This window comes from Castor canadensis, chromosome 3 (genome assembly GCF_047511655.1).
Source record: "Castor canadensis chromosome 3, mCasCan1.hap1v2, whole genome shotgun sequence".
Lineage (NCBI taxonomy): Eukaryota > Metazoa > Chordata > Mammalia > Rodentia > Castoridae > Castor > Castor canadensis.
Genome location: NC_133388.1, coordinates 27,994,060 through 28,012,298, shown reverse-complemented (window position 1 = coordinate 28,012,298; position 18,239 = coordinate 27,994,060). Strand labels below are relative to the sequence as shown.

Sequence of the window (18,239 nt, the reverse complement as noted above, 5' to 3'; positions counted from 1 at the left end):
TACCCACAGTATTGGGCATAGACTCTCCAAGTCTTCTGGTTTCACTCTATTGCCTTTTCCACTATACCCAAATATAGTTTTCACCCTGGAGGGCTGAACAATGCTTGATGTATTTATATAGCTTCTGTCATGCCTACCAAAGTGCCCTATACATAGGATATTGCCAATAGACACTTTGTTCACAAAATTTCCCTGATTTGATTCTCACTTATACAACATTGATTTACAGAAATAAAAGTATCTCTGGGTGGATAACACATGCATATTGAAAAGACCTTAATTTGCAAGTGTAGTGCAAATTAAAATGATTGTGGTTGTAGGATGCCCACTATGGGGTCCCTAAAAGACTATGGTGGAAGAATGGCCTCCCAGAGGGCAGAGCTTCAGTCCTGCACTGACCAGGAATCACTGTACTAAAAAGTCAAGGAGAAGATAGAACAATGAAAGTGAGTTTTTTTGAGAGTGAGGCTATTGAGAACATCTTGGGAATTTCAAAGGTTAAAGTCATGTTTAATGGTAACCAAATGGCTCAATTAACTGATAATGGGATGGGTCAGATCAACCTGTAGGAGTTCAGTTTGACTCCAAATAAATAAGCAGAGTGGGTTGAGGGCCTTGGTAATGAACTCTGAGCTCCTTACTTCTAGGTCCACAGAACAAGTTCTCCTCAAGAAGCATAGGCCTGCTGGAAATTACCCTGAGGACTATTTCATAAACTATGTGAAATAAATTAATAATTGTGGTCCCCTGAGAAGTAGCCATGGTCCAAATTTTCAAAAGTACTCTTCTAAAACAAAACCACAGCAAAGACTGAATCACAGATGGAGCTCTTTTACTCTGTGCTGCAGTATTGCTTGCAGAGAAATGCAAAGGTGACTTGACTATTGTGTCAGGTGTCAGCTGAACACTTATTAAATATTGTATATTGAATAAGACCTGGAAAGTAAAAAATGCATTTTCTTCCTTTGCAATGCTTATAGTAGAACTGAGAAAAAGAATGTTTCCACTAAAAAGCAACATTGAAATGGTCCAACACAAAGAAGTGATTTCATTCTTCAATGGATACTGGAGAGACTGTGACTTACTGGAGAATAGATCTGGCTAATCAAGGATGGCTCTTGGAGGAAATGCATGGGGAATTGTTTTTATCTATGTATACTTATTTACAGGGGCTAAGGAAAAACAAGCACACTGCATAGAAAAATCTCTTTTCCAGGTAGAAATAGCTATCATATTCAGTTTTGCTATAAGCCAAGCCTAAGAAATTGTCCTGCCTTTGAGTTACTCCTAGATCAGTGATTCCTAATGACCAGTTTCATTCCCTAGAGCTCACATTAATTCTAGATCATCCTGATGTTTGGTTCACTCTGGAATTCATAGTTAATTCTCAGTCAGGTTTGTGTTAGATTCACATTCCTAAGAGGCCTTCCTTCTAAAGAAATGAAAACTCAACATTCCGTTGACTGTCCTGAAACTGTCCAAAGTCTAAATTAGAACTGGACTGTAGATTCATTTTGAAGGATAGAAAAGACTTTATGTTCTTCTGAGTCTTCATCATTTTACCTTAAAGAAAAGGAGAGGGTTCAGAGGAACCAACTTTTGGATATGTTATCTCCTTCAAACACGCACACACACACACACACACACACACACACACACACCTTCAACACAAACACACACACTTGCATGGGTATGCATACACATACAACTCAATTTCACTAGCACTGTTCCATAGCCTGTTCAATGAAATCATTTGACGTATTTATATTAAAGAGTAAAATTGTAGTGCACCCATTAAAAAAGAGAGAGGCGAAGGAATATTTGCGCCCTTTAAATGCCATAATAGAAAATGCTTCTCAAAGTACGTGTGCATTCATTATACACTCCATGAATAATTGTGTACATAATGCTGTGGCCAGCTCCCTGAAGATTCACAGCACATCCCATATCAGGGGAATGGTGCCATTTTGCCATTCCAGGGACATTTTTTCCACTTGGCTAAAGCTCGGAATTTGGTAGTGAGACTGCACTCAAATAAATTAAAAATAAAGAGATGTGTTCTTTGATGATTCTGCCAAAAGAAACCATAGCTGGGAAATTGTCCTCAATTGTGGCATGGTAAACTCTTTTTAAAGGTCGGAGCCAGCTCCCTGTGACATGTTTTCAAGTGTTTGGTGTGTGTCACCTATACTAATCTCATTGCGGTGAGGGAAAGCATGTTCCTTTTCATGCTTCTGTTTAGGTGTCCAATGTACTTTCCTCTGCAAAGGCTTTGATGCTGTCCTCAAGTTCAGAAGGCCTGCCTTCTCCTGATATAGTATAGCTATTAAAATTTTAATTTCCCTCCTTCTGTTGCTTTTGTGATGGTGGTTGGGGAAAGTCATAATCAACCTTTTGAATTAGAAATGCTGATCTGATCCAAGAGAGAATGTTATAGTGGTGATAGTTGACAAAGAGGAAGACCATAAAATATCACCTGGATGACATGCCTCCCTGTAACACTATCTCCAGGACACATACACCAGAGTTCCTGCGTGCAGACAGGCATTGTTGATATATGAGAGTCTCCTGGCCATTTTGTTTACAATAACTAGGAAAGGAAAAATGAGCCCCTATTTCAGTTTGTTCATCCCAAGATGATGACACAAAAGATTCTCCTTGCAGGTAAACCAAGAGAGCTCAGTTAATCACCATTTATCACTCAGGTGACTCAAGTGTCTTGCAGATGCATTGAAGCCCTGGAGATGGAGATATTCATTGGTTGTGATGCTATTCTCTTCTCTCATTTCATCTAATATATAAAGTGAAATCCTAACATCAGAATGATGTGTGCTGTCTTTTAGAGTCTCACGTCTTTAACATACACATGATTCACTCTCATAGAAGTAGATAAATTTTCAGAAAGAAATGTCATATCATTATAACTTTAATAACTTACAACTTCACTCCATCTCTTCCATTACCAGACTATTACTAGCTACCATCATCTTTTGCCAGAAACCTCTAATTTATTTCTCTGCTCCATAGCTGACCGCCTTCAAACAGTGTTATATTTTGCTGATTTTTAATATCTACACCACCTTTAGTGTGTAGATATCAAAGATAGATTAGTTTGTGCTTAATTGGGTGAAGTTTTGTATATCTTGTTTTCTCTTATTAGACGTGTGCTCTATTTGCTAGATAACAGTTGTGAAGTAGATTCCCTATGCCCTGGTCACTAGAGTGCCTGACTGCAGTGAAACAGATTATCATTCTCCCTCCCCAGCCCACACACATGCACAAGTTACATGAAGCAGGTTTCTTGCTTACAGATAGGCAATAAGTGATAACAAAGGCCTAGGATTCATTGTTACCTAGTCCCCAAAGGCTTAGGAAAACTTAGATTGAATGGAGTCCCATCTCTTTGTGCACTATTTGTACTGCTGTGGAGGAACCCTAAAAAGCACTGTACCTTGGATTTTATATCCCAGGGACAATATGACACAAGGAGCTGAAGTGTTGAAGAACATCCTATTCTGACAGGGACTGTAACAAAGCCCTTGCAGTTATATCAGCCAGTCTTTCCTTATATCAGGATGTTATGTTCCCAGTAGGTTCTATAGTTATTCTTGAAAACTACAATTAAGAAAAGGTGTAAATTGGGTCAGTTCAATGCCACCTGCAATAGTTCAGTAGTGTGGTCTCTTCATTTGACCCTCTCACTCCTATTTGAGTTATTCTGAACACTTGAACATAAACTATTGGTCAAAATTTACAAATAAAAATCATAGATATCTTTAAAATCTTCCACAATAGGGACAAGAAAACTCAGTAAAGCATCAGATATTAAATCTAAATATTTAGAGGTTCACATGATCTCTGTTGCAACTATTCAACTCTGCTGTTACAAAAGCAGCCAGAGGAAATGCGAACATGAATAAATGTATCTGTGTCCCAATAAAACTTTATTTACAAAAACAAGAAATAATTGTCGCATAGTTTGCTCATCTCTGCCAATTTGCTTCCTCCAAATTTGTGATCCCTTCCTCAAACACATAAAAAACTGCAACAATCTCCACTGTGTTTTCTGATTACCCCTAGTGATGAATCTCTCAGTTCTGAAATGTGTACACTTTTTTTTTTCAGTTAGAAAACAGTATAGAGTTTAGACTGGGAGTTCATAAATGGGATGACTGAGAATGCCTTGCTTATAAAACAAGAGTTCCTGATTGTTGTTTATTATTCATGTCAGAGAATCACTAAAGGTTTTTATACAAAATGCAGACTAGGTTTTGAGGGTTACTGTTTGCTATCTCTGTTTCTTCTAAAAGAGCGAGTTTCTCCTGTGTAGTCCACTCAGTATTGTCCATGAATATTCATGGAAAATTGCTAAAATTACCCAGTTTTAAGTAAAGGGTCAAGAGACAGTAGGAGTTGAGACTACCTAATATTCTTGCACCAGGGAAGATGTATTGCGGGATTTTCTTAGATACTAGCAGCAATGAGTTAGTGGGGAAAAGTTACCAAGATCAAATAGAGAAAATAACATTGGGCATGTAAAGTATTAAGCCTAAAACTCTCTGGCTGTGTAAACTTGCATTTCAAAGTTACACCTACAAAATGGGCATTTGATCAACTTACAGAGTAGTGGAAAAATAGAGAGACAGTCAACACATATTTGTTGCTTACCTTGTGATCTAGGGTCTAGACCACAATTTTAGACCAAATATGTAAAAATTCATACATATGCACACATGGACATGCACTGGTTATGTGTGTGTGTATTCTTGTAGGCATGAATACACAACACACTGAAGGTTTTTGGAAGAATATACTGAACCATATGTGTAAATCTAGGTAGAGAAGTTTCTATTGTGCAATACTCACTTTATGGATGTTTATTGCATGGTTGAAGTTTTATACTCCCTCAAAAGTGCCACTATTGATTTTATGAGCTGGATAATTCTATATTGTGTATTGTTGCATATTTAGTAGCATTTCTTTGCTGAATTCACAAGATACAAGTAGTATCCCAGTCCATTTGTAACAACCACAATATTTCTGTGTATTTCCAAGTGTCCTTGGGAACAGACCACCCCCATCTGAAACCAGAGCCCTAGTAGAATCAAATATAAGGGCAAAGTCTCCAAACTCATGCACATCTCATGAGTCACCTCAAGCTGGGCCCTAGCCCAGAATTCCTGCTTCTGAATGTCTGAGAATTTGTATTTTTGTCAAGTCTCTGGTAAAGGTGATGCTTCTGGTCCCAGGAGCTTACTTTGTAGGCATGTAGGTGAGATGTAAGTTGTTCTAGAAGAATTCTACACAATTTAAAATGTATTTGCTAATTTTGAGGCTTGTAGAGTTACTGTGAGCAAAGGGTTCAAGGTTTCAATTAGGTCACTAAATGGTCTCTCATAGATGTGGTAGACATTTGGGGGTGAAAAAGCAAGGCATTTAGAGGAGATGCTGGCTTGTGCTGGATTTCATTGAGCACTGCCTTGCCAGCTGTCACCTGAATTCTGCCAGGAGACTGCTCCAAGTCTTGGCAAAACCCAGGGCAACTTCAGAAATGAACTTTAATTTTTGCCTTGTAGTCAAACTTAACTCCCAAATGAGCCAGGGACACTAGAATCAGTGGATGAGAAATGAATGTTGAGAGTGATTTGAAAGACTTAATGACTCAGGATGCTGGTTTGTAGCTGGTGACAATTAGAACCATGGCTTTGGCTTGCATCTTATATATTTGTACCAGTTGCCTTACCTCTCTTCAGGTCAGGATTCCTGTTGTCCTAAGCTGTCATCCCTGTTCTCTCTCCCTCTCCTTCTCTTTAAAATTTGCTTAGAGTTAGAGATAGAGCTGTCTTGAGCTATTTATCAGTCTTATCTCTCCTGGCCCTCTGTTAGCATTTCAGACTGCGGATCTAATCCGCTTTAATTGATTGACCTCATGCAACCAGACCTCAGCGAAATACTAGGTGAAGGACATCTGCAGCCAGGGGGAGAGGTGACTGTAACTTTGCTGAGTGGGTGCAGAGGTCGTTGAGGCCTACACAGACAGGAAAATCAAATTAGTTTCAAAACCATTTAACAAGAACTTTCTGGGGAAAATTTATACAGATTCTAGAGTCAATGATCTTGAATGGGAGCTTGTCATTCCAGAGAGCAGTATCTGTAGGGAGTGGCCATGCCTGTGACTCATATGTCATCTATCGTACTGTTTCTTACCCAGTCATCCCCACTGACATTACAGCTTTTCTCACCACCCACACCAACCATTAACATCATTGTTACATCACTCTTCACTTAGCACTTCAGAATTTGGCAAGATTTTATTCATTTTCTCTTAATAAGTGTCATTGAATGTAGATATTATTTCTGTTCTACTTGTTTTTTCACACTTGTACAGATAACTTGAGAATCAGATAGTTGAGGGACATTCTCAAGACTACATGAACAAAAATATATGGAGTTTCAACTAGCCCAGGTCTTCTGATTCAAAGTCTCAAATTCTCTTAGAACCCAGCAGACATTTTCTTCTTCCCTGATCTTCCTTCCACAGCCACATGTAAACTTCTATAGGGAAAGGGCTGTGGTTATTGTCAGGAAAGGATAAGGAAAGTCCAAAATATCTGCAAGTGTAGTAGCCAGAGTCTTATTAGTATTAGGACTTCTCCATCTTTGAACTTCTAAAGGGAGAGACCTGGTTTCTTACATGTCTTGAATCCCATAGTAGAGCATGGCTTTATACAAAGAAAATGCATACTCAGTGCTTCTTAACTCATAATTGTTCTAGAAAGAGGAAGCTGTAACATTGAAATACTGTGCTCATGCTCTTCACTGAAAAGACAGTTAAAATCCCTCCCTGCCAAAGGAATCCAAACTCTTCTACTAAGTGCAGAGCATTTTATTTCAAGGAACTTCAATAAAATCCTCCCTAGGCTAAATTGTCTGATGAATCACGTAAGTTTTATGCCTCATAATTTGCATTTTACAGATTGCACTTATAAAGCAAAATGAGACAACATGTTTTGCCTAAAATTTATTGCAAAAAATCTGAACATATTTGTAATTATCTATTTTATACTATAGTATTAAAATTCTATTTAGATTCTTTTGTTAAAATCAGCCTGGTAATTTTTTTCATTCACAACCACACATTCTAATTCACTACTCATTTATTCATTTGCCCATTAATATAACAAACATTTGCTGAGCATCCTTTATCACCTCTACATTTGAAGGACATACAATTAGGTTAGACAGACAGGATAGGCAAGTTAGGGAGATATTAATGACTATATTATACAATGCGAATATCTTTGTATATAAATAGTGTCATGTGCTACCTCATGGCATTTTGGTAAACAATGGCATGCATATAAAACATTTGTTCTGCATATAGGCAGTCCTATAGGATTATATCACCTAGTGACATCATACATGTTTTAGACAGTATAAGTATTCTCTATGTTTGCATAATGACTAAATCACTTAAGGACACACTTCTCAGAACATATCCCTGCTGTTAAGCTATGGATTACTGTAATTCAATTGCAATGTATAATACATGTGACTGAAATATAATTCATTGGAAAATCCATGAGTTTGAGAGTCAGACAGACTTAGATTCTAATCTTAAACAAAACTCTTGTTTTATTAATTCCCTAATGGGGAATCGTGAGATTTTGAAGATGATACTATTCCAAAAATAATGTACTGAACATCCAAGTAATCTGGGTTATATTGTAGTGACAGCACCAGGCACCTGGTGCTGACAAAGCACCCAAGCTTTGTTTCTCAGTCATCTCCCATGTTCATTTCAAGATGGTTTGTTGCTTCCCTCACTCAATGACACAGACTGACATAGAAGACACTACCAGGAATTTTCTGGGTTCAGTGGTTCACAACAATGAGAGAAATCCAATGGGTCTCACACCAGCAGTTAAACGTTTGGCTCAAAAGTTAAATGTTTGGCTCAAGACACTGGTGTATCTTGGTCCTATCCATCACCTGGGGATGAGGTTAGTTGACATGGGAAGTTATGACCAAATATCCAGCAAAAACAACTTAAGGGAGGAATTATTTATCTCTCTCACACTTTCTGAGGTATCAGTCCATCATGGCAGGGAAAGCATAATAGAGCAAAGCAGTTTACATCACAGTGGACAGGAAGCAGAGAAAAGGCAACAAGAAGTGGCCCAAGGCAAAATGCCCCCAAGAACCTGCCCCAGTAACCTACTTCCTCTAGTTAGGTCCCACCTAATAATGTTTCTAATACCTCTTAAAATAGAACCACCCCGTTCCTCAACACAAGGAACTTGTGGGGGATAGTTCATATTCAAACCATTACAGGGACCAAGAACTTTTCTGTTACTATGAGCTTGTAATGGGGAAAACTTGAAATGTATGGCAAACAGCACCATAAATTATTTTATATAGTGTAAATCAGACTTTGAGAAATGGGTGCAGAAGATCTTTCAGTGAATTAGGACATAGGAATCATCATTTACACATGGATTTCATTAGATTATTGTCCAGCACTAAATTAACACATTCGGTGGAAGCCTCACAGTGACGAAATTGAGAGTTGCTTCCAGTGCACATCTCCCTGGCATGCATTTGAAAATCTCAGTTTTGTTTCTGTCAGCTGCAATTTTCTGAAATAGCAGATGGTGCATTCTGCCTTCCCCAGGGGGCACTCTGGAATAAATGAAAAGATAGCCTTCAGGGAGATCTTTATTCCTGACGATTTTTCTCCCCCTATACATTCCTGCTTCTAAAGTCTGACCCTGATGTTAATAATATCACTGGGTCACCTTAGCAGCAGTAACTGTAATGTGGCTAACTGAAGAATAGAAAGATGGAGTTGGACTAATTTGTGGAACCACATGGGCTCATAAATAGTTATTATTGATGAAGAATGACTTACTAGCTATTGAAAGACAGCTGTTTCCATACCATTCAGTGTTTTTCTTCCTGAATTCACTTGAGGATCATTGGTAATGTCTTCTGATCTACCACTTGTCTTTGTTTTTAATATCATGGAAGAACATAGATTGAGGCGATTGCCTTGGTAGCAACTTTAGTGGTGATGGGTGTGGAGTTATTAAAATTTATAGCCATGCTGTTCCTGCAGCTACACTTTTCTTATCTTAGAGGTGCTTATAAAAGGTACCAAGAAATGTGGATAGATAGCAACTACCAAGTTGTGATGAGAAATCAACCCTACAAAATATTTTTTATGTTCTGTTTGCTAACATTTACGTTTATTTTCACAATGTATCTTGATGACAAGTGTCTGCAAATCAACTAGTCCTTAGCTCGTGCCACTTCTTTCAATTACCATAATGAAAGAAAAGAAGATTGACATTTATTGAGGTCCAGAAGTCTGAATAGTCACATGGCAGTTGCTTTGTACATAATTCTCACAACAGGCTTCAGAGTTAGCAATTTGCCTTTACCTCCCTCTATGCATCATTTTATAGAAAAGAAAGTAGAAGTTAACTAACCTGCCCAAGGTCATGTAGTTTTAGGAACTGCAGGGGTTATTTACATTGTGTTGTGCTAAAACTCACATTTATCCTGTTGAACCAATTAACTTCAATAAGCACAGATCATTATGTATGGTCAAATGATTGATTGGTCCCTTCTTCTGACCTGATTCATCTCTCATATTTGTACATTGTCTTATTACTTATAAAATACTGTCATTTTCATCAGTCATACTCTTTTGTCCTTACAACAGCCCTCTGAAGTATGTAAAGTTGCTCTCTCTCTCTTGTCCCTATACTGTATTATCAAGAAATGGGTTCAGAATAGTTAAGTAACTCCCCCAAGGTCAATCAGGGCTGACTCCAAAGCTAATGGTTTTTATCCCTCACATCTTCTCCTCTGTAGACACATGAGCCAACAGAGTTTATTTTTCATGGCAGCTAAACATGATAGATTCAAGCCTGGGCAACTGTATGAGTACTTGCCACAAGATTTCTATGACTTATAATGAACTGAAACAAAGCAGTTAGCCACAGATTATAGTGCCACTATGGTCCCATGAAGAATGACAGAGGATGCAATAATGAAATGTTATTACTGCAAATAAAGAGGCCACATATGAAGTCCAGCCTACCCACATTTACCACTGCAGGAAGCAAAATGAAACATGTGGGTAAGGATCTACACTGAATTTGGCAGCATGCTAACAGGACTAAGAAGATTTCTCTGAAACAGTGATTACAATGGCAAATGTGTGGTGCCTGAGATAAGGACCAAATATTTATTCTGGAAGAGATTAAATCTTTTATTTTCCTGAATCTATTATGGATCTTGCAGAAAATCTGCCCAAGAATATATCTTGCTGATCAGCCAACTCACTGAGCCAGAACTGTACTTTGCCATCGTGTTGCTGCAAGCTACAGAATGCTAGTTTAAAGGTCTCCTTTCTCCCCCTAAAACTGTTCTCCATCCGTGATTAATTAGTAACTCAGAGGTGAATTGAATCACCAGCAGTCCTTTCCATGCATCTAGGATTTATGTAGTGGTTTCTCATTGAACAACAGTGGTGCAATAAACAGCCCACATTTGTGGGCTGGGCAGAGGAGTAATGGCGTCTATAGTCATGGTTTCTTAACTCCTCCAGGCTTTCATTCTGCTAAGCAGGTTATGACTCAGGCTATTATAGCCTTGCTTATTTAGGTGTGAGGATGCAAACACCCACCTGCCCACCTCCACAGCCTTAGGAATGAATGCTAATTCTCTGAGAGAGAGCAGAAAAGTGATGTTGTCATTTCTGAATTGCCTAAGAATCAAGGAGAAAGTATAAAATGGATCATAGTATTATTAATTATGGGCATGAAAAGTACAAAAAGGAACCCATAATCAGGCTCATTTATCCATGCATCATTTTGTAATGCTAGCTACTTTGCTTAGCATAAAGATGGAGAGATGAAGCAAAACAAAACTGGGAACAGAGCGGTCCCAATAAACAGAGATTTAAGAAATCACGAGTGTATTTAGTTACCATTTGGGGAGGCATTTGAATTCATTTTTCAAGAGAACAGAAGATGGCAAATGAAGAAATTGGTTTATGTTGCCCGCCATGCTGTCAGGGCACAAAGGAAACAGTGATGCCCGTCCTGTATCTCTGCATCCCTGAATGCTGACCACATTGTTTATAATTATTTTGGTACTGGAGTTTGAACTCTGGGCCTACACCTTGAGCCACTTCTCCAGCCCTTTGTTGGGAAGGGATTTTTTTGAGATAAAATCTTACAAACTATTTGCCTGGGCTGGCTTTGAAATGCAATCCTCCTGATGTCTGCCTCCTTAGTAGCTAGGATTACAGGCATGAGCCATTGGCACCTGGCCTGACTACATTATTCATCGGTCAGTCTGTATTCCTCTTTTCTAAGATCAAGTCTCTTGGGTGCTTGTCCATTTTTTAATTGGGTACAAGATGTATTTGCATACTAAAGGACAAATATCAAGTTGATGAAAACATGTTTTTTGGGAAACAAGTAAAATATGCCAAATTACATGGAAACCAAAGTCCATCCCATAAGAAGTCTTAATTTTTGGACTTTGAGTATAATAGGTGCCTAATTAATATTGTATTTATGTCTTGAATGAATGGATGGACAAATTACTAACTCTGAAAATCACTAAAATCTTTCCTAGAATTTAGGTTATATGAATTCTGGGTTTTTAAAAAACATATGCTTCTTCCTCCCTGTCCCTTTTTCCTTGTTTATATCTTCCTTATACTTCTTCTTGAATAAGAAAATAGTGGGCAATAAAAGCTGATAAACAAGTACTCTTACTCAATCTTGTAGAATGTCAGAATTACAGCTGAATTATATCATCAAGTGCCCAGCCCACTGCCAATAAGTCAGACAAGTGGAGTAATGCAGAAAAATCTCTCTTTCCCTCTTGGCCCTGCCCTCCTGTTACTCTGAAAAGCTTATTCCAAGAGGTCCAGAAAAGCTGATCATATCTGATCAGTAAGAGGGGCTGGTGGAGTGGCTCAAGTGGTAGAGCTCCTGTATAGAAAGCATGAGGCCCTAAGTTCAAACCCCAGTACCACTAAAAAAAAAAGAGAGAGAGAGAGATCTGATCAGTAAGGTCACTTTCATTTTGTTTCATTGTGAATACTAATTCCAACTCTTTATCATAACCAATTATTAGAGTAAAAGAGTAACAGTCTTAATAGCACTATTATTTATGGTTCAGGGTTTACAGGCATTTTCTAGGAGGTTGGTTATCTCATCACTACCACCATTACCATCTTCTTCATCATTTTCATTTCCCTAATATAGCTGTTCCAAAATTCATTGTAGTTTTCCTTCCTAAAAGTCTTTTTGCAGCTATAGACATTCTCTTCTGGTGTATGACATAAACTACAGCACTGAATATCGAATCTCTTTTTGGATTCAACTGAGGAGCAGGTCTACAAGTATCAGAAGGATGACAGCCATATGACTTTGAAAACTCCAGCTGAGTTTCACTGCCTTTTACTGAAAATACCTTTAAAATGTGGCTTGGGTCTGCAGAAAATATCATTGGGATTTGTTCTATGATGTTAGTTCCTTTGCAGTTGGCTTCTAATCACTCTGGAGCCCTTCCATTGGCCCGATTGTCCTAAAATGTGCAGGCAGGCTCATAGTTCCTCTTTAAGCATAAAGTTGAATTGTGAAATGATTTATGCTCCAGTGTCTTAGTAGCTTCTCTTAGGAAACAGCCCTGATTCATCTCACAGAAATGAATTTTGCAGTGTCAATGCCTGGTCGTTAGGTAGCTCTGTCCTTCCAGCCTTGATATCCGTTGAGGGCAATTGAATGAGGTAACCTATTCAGTGCAGCCTGTGAGAGCAATTAGGGTGGCTTTATACCATTGGTTTTTATGTTCAGGATGAAAGTCCACAGAGAAATAGAGGATACTATTATTAACTTCGTACCGACGGCTCCCTGTGGGCACCTACAGGTTTATTGCTTGTTGGTGGATCAGTTTTAAAGGGAGCAAACTTTGTGGTCAGTGATAACTATGCCTTTTGTAATTCTTTATTATAGGAACAGGGGAAAATTGGAGTTGTCTTCAATATTGGCACAGTTGACATCTCCATCAAAGAAGAGAGAACCCCCGTTAATGATGGCAAATACCACGTGGTGCGCTTCACCAGGAATGGAGGCAATGCGACACTCCAGGTGGATAACTGGCCCGTGAACGAGCATTATCCAACAGGTACATATTTACTCTGAGTGGCCATGGCGTCTTTCACTCTCCCACTTTCACTTCTACATGGCAACTTTTCCCATGACTGTCATCACCATTTTAAGAAACACTGAATGAAGCACAAATTTGTTCATTGTGTCTAAGAAGATAAGTTATTTTCTTTAGGACTTGATCAGTATAGGGAGCTTCTGGAGACTTACTTTGCACTGAACATTTTTTGCCAACCTTTGACTAATGCTGCCTGACTGGTTCATACCAAAGACAATCTTTATGGTTTTCCAAGGCACTGCAAATCATGAGCAGTGGAGGAAGGGGATCCTATCTTTATTGTGAGCTACTGTCAAGAATCACAGTACAGTCAATTTGAGATGTGGTGCTATTTAATCAGGTGTGCTTGAAGGTATAGATGGCAAGAGATAGCACAGACATTATAAAAAGGGGATTGCTAAATTTGAATTCATGAACATTAATCAGGAGAGCAATGAGAAAAAAAAATGGTGGGATTTTATTATTTGGTTGACTTTGTCACTTACACTAAACCTGCCTTGAAGTTCCAGTCAAGTAGTCATTTTACTAGCAAGCATGCTGGCAAAGGGGAGAGAAGGGTTAATTATTCTTTCGAATTATTTGTTTGAATTTCATAGTCAAGGAGCATGTGGCAATAAATTCCCAGAGCCAGATGGCTGATTCAAGGGCAAGAGGAGAAAAGGTTGCCATTTTAAAAAGAGATTATTCAAATAATCTCTTAGCCTTCCCTCTCACCACTCACTTCACCTAGGAAAGAGTCCTGAGCCCTAGTGATAAAAATGCCAGGAAGACAAGGGGAAATACTTAGCCAGGGACATTCATTCTACAGTTGTATTGCTACCTACCTGACGGATGCAAGAATACAGCTCTGAATGTTGCACTTCTCACTAACGTGGACATGATGAATGTCTAATGTGATCCTATACTTAAAACTCCCTATCTTGTCTCACTTTTTCCTCTTCCTTCTGTTATAGTAAGATGGGCACAATAATAAAGAAGACTGAAGCACATTTCCAGAATTCTAAGAGTTGTTTTGCTAATGATTATCATCTTGAAAGAAACTTTCAAAGCAAATTTGTCTATATGTGGCTCAAGACTTTTGAATAGCATGAAGCCTGTGATTGTGTTTTCATGACTTAAATCAGTATTAATTTTCTTCAAAAGCAAATCAGAAGAATCTGTGTTGTTGAGTTCTTCCCTATTATCCCAAGTCTTCCTATATCTGGTTTAAGAATTGTGGGAGCAAAAGCTTCAAGGTACTGAAACAAAAAGTCCCACCCACTCATTCATCTGTTACCACAGTTTCCAAAAAAACAGCCAGCTCAGCTGTCATCTGGAGTCTATTAGTATTTCTTAGACTAAGGCATAGAAATGACCTTATGAGGTTATCTTTGAGTGCTTGAAGGAATTGAGATGTATTAGCAGTTGCTATGAATCCTTATCATCCAAATTCACTAGATACTAATAGACTTGATTTTTAAATGCTTCTTGCTTAAACCCTAGGGAATGTGGTGGCTGTAAGAGGAGCCAAAATAGCCTGAGATCTTAAGAGCTGTTCATTTGCTCATAGGAAAAATCAATCCCTCTCCATGCATATTATCATTGGCCCTAAAATTGCTGCTGTAGGGTGTATTGTGTTACTATTAGGAATTTCAAAGATTTCTAAACTGATGTTAACCACTTGCCCCGAGCCAATAGAGAATGCATGAGTTTGCTGCCAGCGATGGGAAAGCTTTTGAATAGTACTTTTAAAGTCATAGATACATAAGAAAACCAGTGACCTTTACTGTGTACCTGTCTCTTTGTGCCTTTAGTTCTAAATTATGGGTTGCTTCCGATGTGTTTTCAAAACAGAATAAACCTTTCTTTAATAGCATTGCTTTCTCCTGAAAACTATGATTATCACTGGTAACTGTTATTTAGTAATAATAGTTTTTGTTATTACAGGATAGGGTACAGTACAGCAGTTATAAATATGGGCCTTTCAATCTGATGAATTGAGAACTTGGTTTCATCAGTTAAGTCTTCAGATTAAGACCTTGAAATGCCCTAAACCCTGAAATATCTGATTCCTCTCCTCACAGATAATTCAAAATACAGCAACACTAAGCTGTAAAATAATGGTAAGATTTTCTAGCAGTCCTGATTTTTCTCCTCTGATGATTATTACAACATTTTGGGAAAGAATATATCAGATTCTTTTCTAAAATTCTTACTTAATATTCTTCCTGTTTTGTTGGTTCTCTAAGTAAGTGCTCATTCTTCCTATTTGTTGATCAAGTTCCACATCTTCTATAAGTTACTGAATCTCCCTATGTCTCTGGCTCCTAGACTGGATGGTGGGGACATGATAAATACTTTCCAGAATTAATATGAAGATTCACTGAGATGACCACATGTTTAACACTCCATATAAAACTGGGCAATTAAGTATTGACTATTGGCTTAAATGTTAGCTTTGAGTATCATCAAACCATTTTTAATTAGGACATTTTTGCTTATACAGATTATTTCATTTTCACTATGAAGTAGCCTGTGAGTTGGAGGTAAGGTGGATATTTTAATTCTCCATTTCAAATCAAAAGAGACATCCAGGGAAATGCTATTTCCTTCCAAGGTGACACAATAAATGAGAGACAAATCTAGGACCCAATTCTTCTATTCCCAATTGGATCCAAATTCTACTGTTGCTCCCACAGAAAATTTTAGAGTTTTGGAAAAATGCATAGCTACAAATGAGCACCATTCTTTTTGTCTCATCATAGAGCCAATTCTTTCTTCACAGAAGTGTTATTGTTCAAATATCAGTTCCTGTGACTACACAGTTGTTCTACAATGTGGAGTAGAAAATTCCCCCTTAAGAAAAATAATATATTAATACAAATGAGTCCAGACTCTCCTCCCTATAGACAGCATCCTTCCATGAGGCAATTGAGAATGTCCAGTATTTCAGAGCTGTTACCTTACTTTGTGGCATATTTAAAAAGTGGTATGATGTACTAAATCCAGGGCAACATATGAATTTTATGTTCTGCTCTGCCAAGACTTTCTAGGAGTGGCTTACCTTTTGGAATTTGGATACTTTAGTATCTCTCCTGCCTGCTTTCCTGTATGATTGAAAGAATCCATTTAACTAAATTTCATTAGGACAATCTATAAAATTTTAACTGATTTAAATTAGAAGATCAAAATGACCTCTGTGTATGGGCATCAAAAGAAAAAGCCAATCTGAATAGACCATATTTTTAAATCATTTTTTTACTACTACATCCAACTTATTTTTTTTGAAGAATGTACATACTAACTTCATGGATAGACAATCTTGACATGATTCCTAAAAAAATGATGTATCCTGTTTTTTCTAAGCCATTCTGTTTTATTGATAAAGTAAACCATTAGAAACCATAAAGAGGAGGAGTTGTCTTGCTATTCATCTAGTGCCAATGTTTAAATAGTAAAGAAATACAGAGTAGCTGCTACAAAATATTCATTTAAGTTTTCTCATTCTGAGAGCACACTCTTCAGGAAACATGCTTGCCAACCACGTCTGAGTGGGTCAGCTATGCATCAGGATGAATGGGTGAACTCTTGCGTCTTCTCATGGGCATTTATAGGATTTTATGTGGTTCCACTGAAACATCCCACTGAGAAAAATTTAGAACCCAGCTGGGCACGGAATGTGTAGCACTGGGTCTTTGTGAATCAGTAAGGATCCAAAATGGGAATTGCTCTACAGCAATTGGACTCTTCTATCACGTAATTCTGGGAGGTAGAACTCAAAAGTAACTTCTTTCTGTGAACCTGAAAATAGAAAGGCTAAGGAACAGGAGAGAGAAATAAAAGAAGAATCAGCCCAGAGCTATCATGCAGGCACTGACAAATGTGCCTTATAAAGCCTCTGATTGCTTTCTCTATACAAAACCATGGTGAGGACAAGGGAGGGGAGGTGAAAGGTGAGTTGAACATGAGGAATTAATTTTAGCCACAGCTCTCTGCCCCCTGGGAGGCTGAGCTGACTGGGATTGTTCAATACCCTCTCTCTGCTCTGAGTGGGTGGCTGTTATGCCACCTTGGCTATCAGAACCCTGAGCACAGTGCAGGAAGGGCTTTTCAGGTCAATGTCAGCCCCTTGGAAAATGAAGACAGATAAGCAGCTCTGACATGTAGGACTTCAACTTCCTATCCCAGGCATGCTAAGGAGTGCACCATCTTGGTTGGTTTTATCTTGATATTGCATACCAATGCAACTGAAGTGCTCTTGACTGAATTCTTCTTCATCAATGTATTAGTCAGCTTTCATCACTATAGCAAAATACCCAAGGCAGTTAATGAATAAAAAATAAAAACTTGTTTGGCTCACTGGTTCTAGAGGTTCTAGTCAATACCTGAGGCAATTAACTTATAACTAGTGCAATTAACTTATAAAGAGGAGAAGTTTATTTGGACTCATAGTTCTGAAAGTTCATTTGAGACTGAAGAAGCTCACTTGCTTTGGGTCTCTAGTGAGGGAATCATGCCTTGCAGCAAACTTTTCACTTCATTGGGCAGGAAGCAGAGAGAAAGAAGAGGGGAGGTCCTACAATTCTTTTGGGGGCTCTAACCCCAAAAGTCTATACCTCCTACAGACACATAGCACCTTTCAATGCCACACACTGGGGTCTAAGCCTTTAGCTCATGGACCTTTGGATCACACTCATTGAAACCATAGCAGTCTCCAAAAGACTAAATAACCTGTCTGGTGTCACATGGCTTAAGAGGCAGAGCCAAGATTCCTATCCCAATTTTCATACTGCATTACATTAAACTTCCTATTTTCCTGTTTCTAATTTATTATTTCATTGATAGTAGCTCTATTTTTTCCATAAAAAGCATTCTCAAATAGAAATCCATGTCTGGACTAGTTTAGTGAGTAGGATTTATTGACCTTGGCATTATTGACATTTCAGATTAGATAACACTTTGCTGTTTAGGGGGTGGGAGCGGGGGAGTGCTGTCCTGTGCGTTGT

The 18,239-nt window shown here is 38.2% G+C and overlaps 1 protein-coding gene across 37 annotated transcripts in view; it reads left to right on the top strand.

Annotated features, from left to right (window-relative positions):
• Nrxn3 (neurexin 3) overlaps nucleotides 1–18,239 on the top strand; it is a 1,521,272-nt gene that overhangs the window by 1,328,682 nt on the left and 174,351 nt on the right. For all 37 annotated transcript variants that reach the window (XR_012446073.1, XR_012446074.1, XM_074067424.1 and 34 more), the window contains one exon: nucleotides 13,044–13,215. Coding sequence is in view for 35 of the 37 variants with exons in the window: in XM_074067424.1 (XP_073923525.1) it covers nucleotides 13,044–13,215 (172 nt within the window). In the remaining 2 variants the exon portion in view is untranslated. The remainder of the gene's footprint in view (nucleotides 1–13,043; nucleotides 13,216–18,239) is intronic.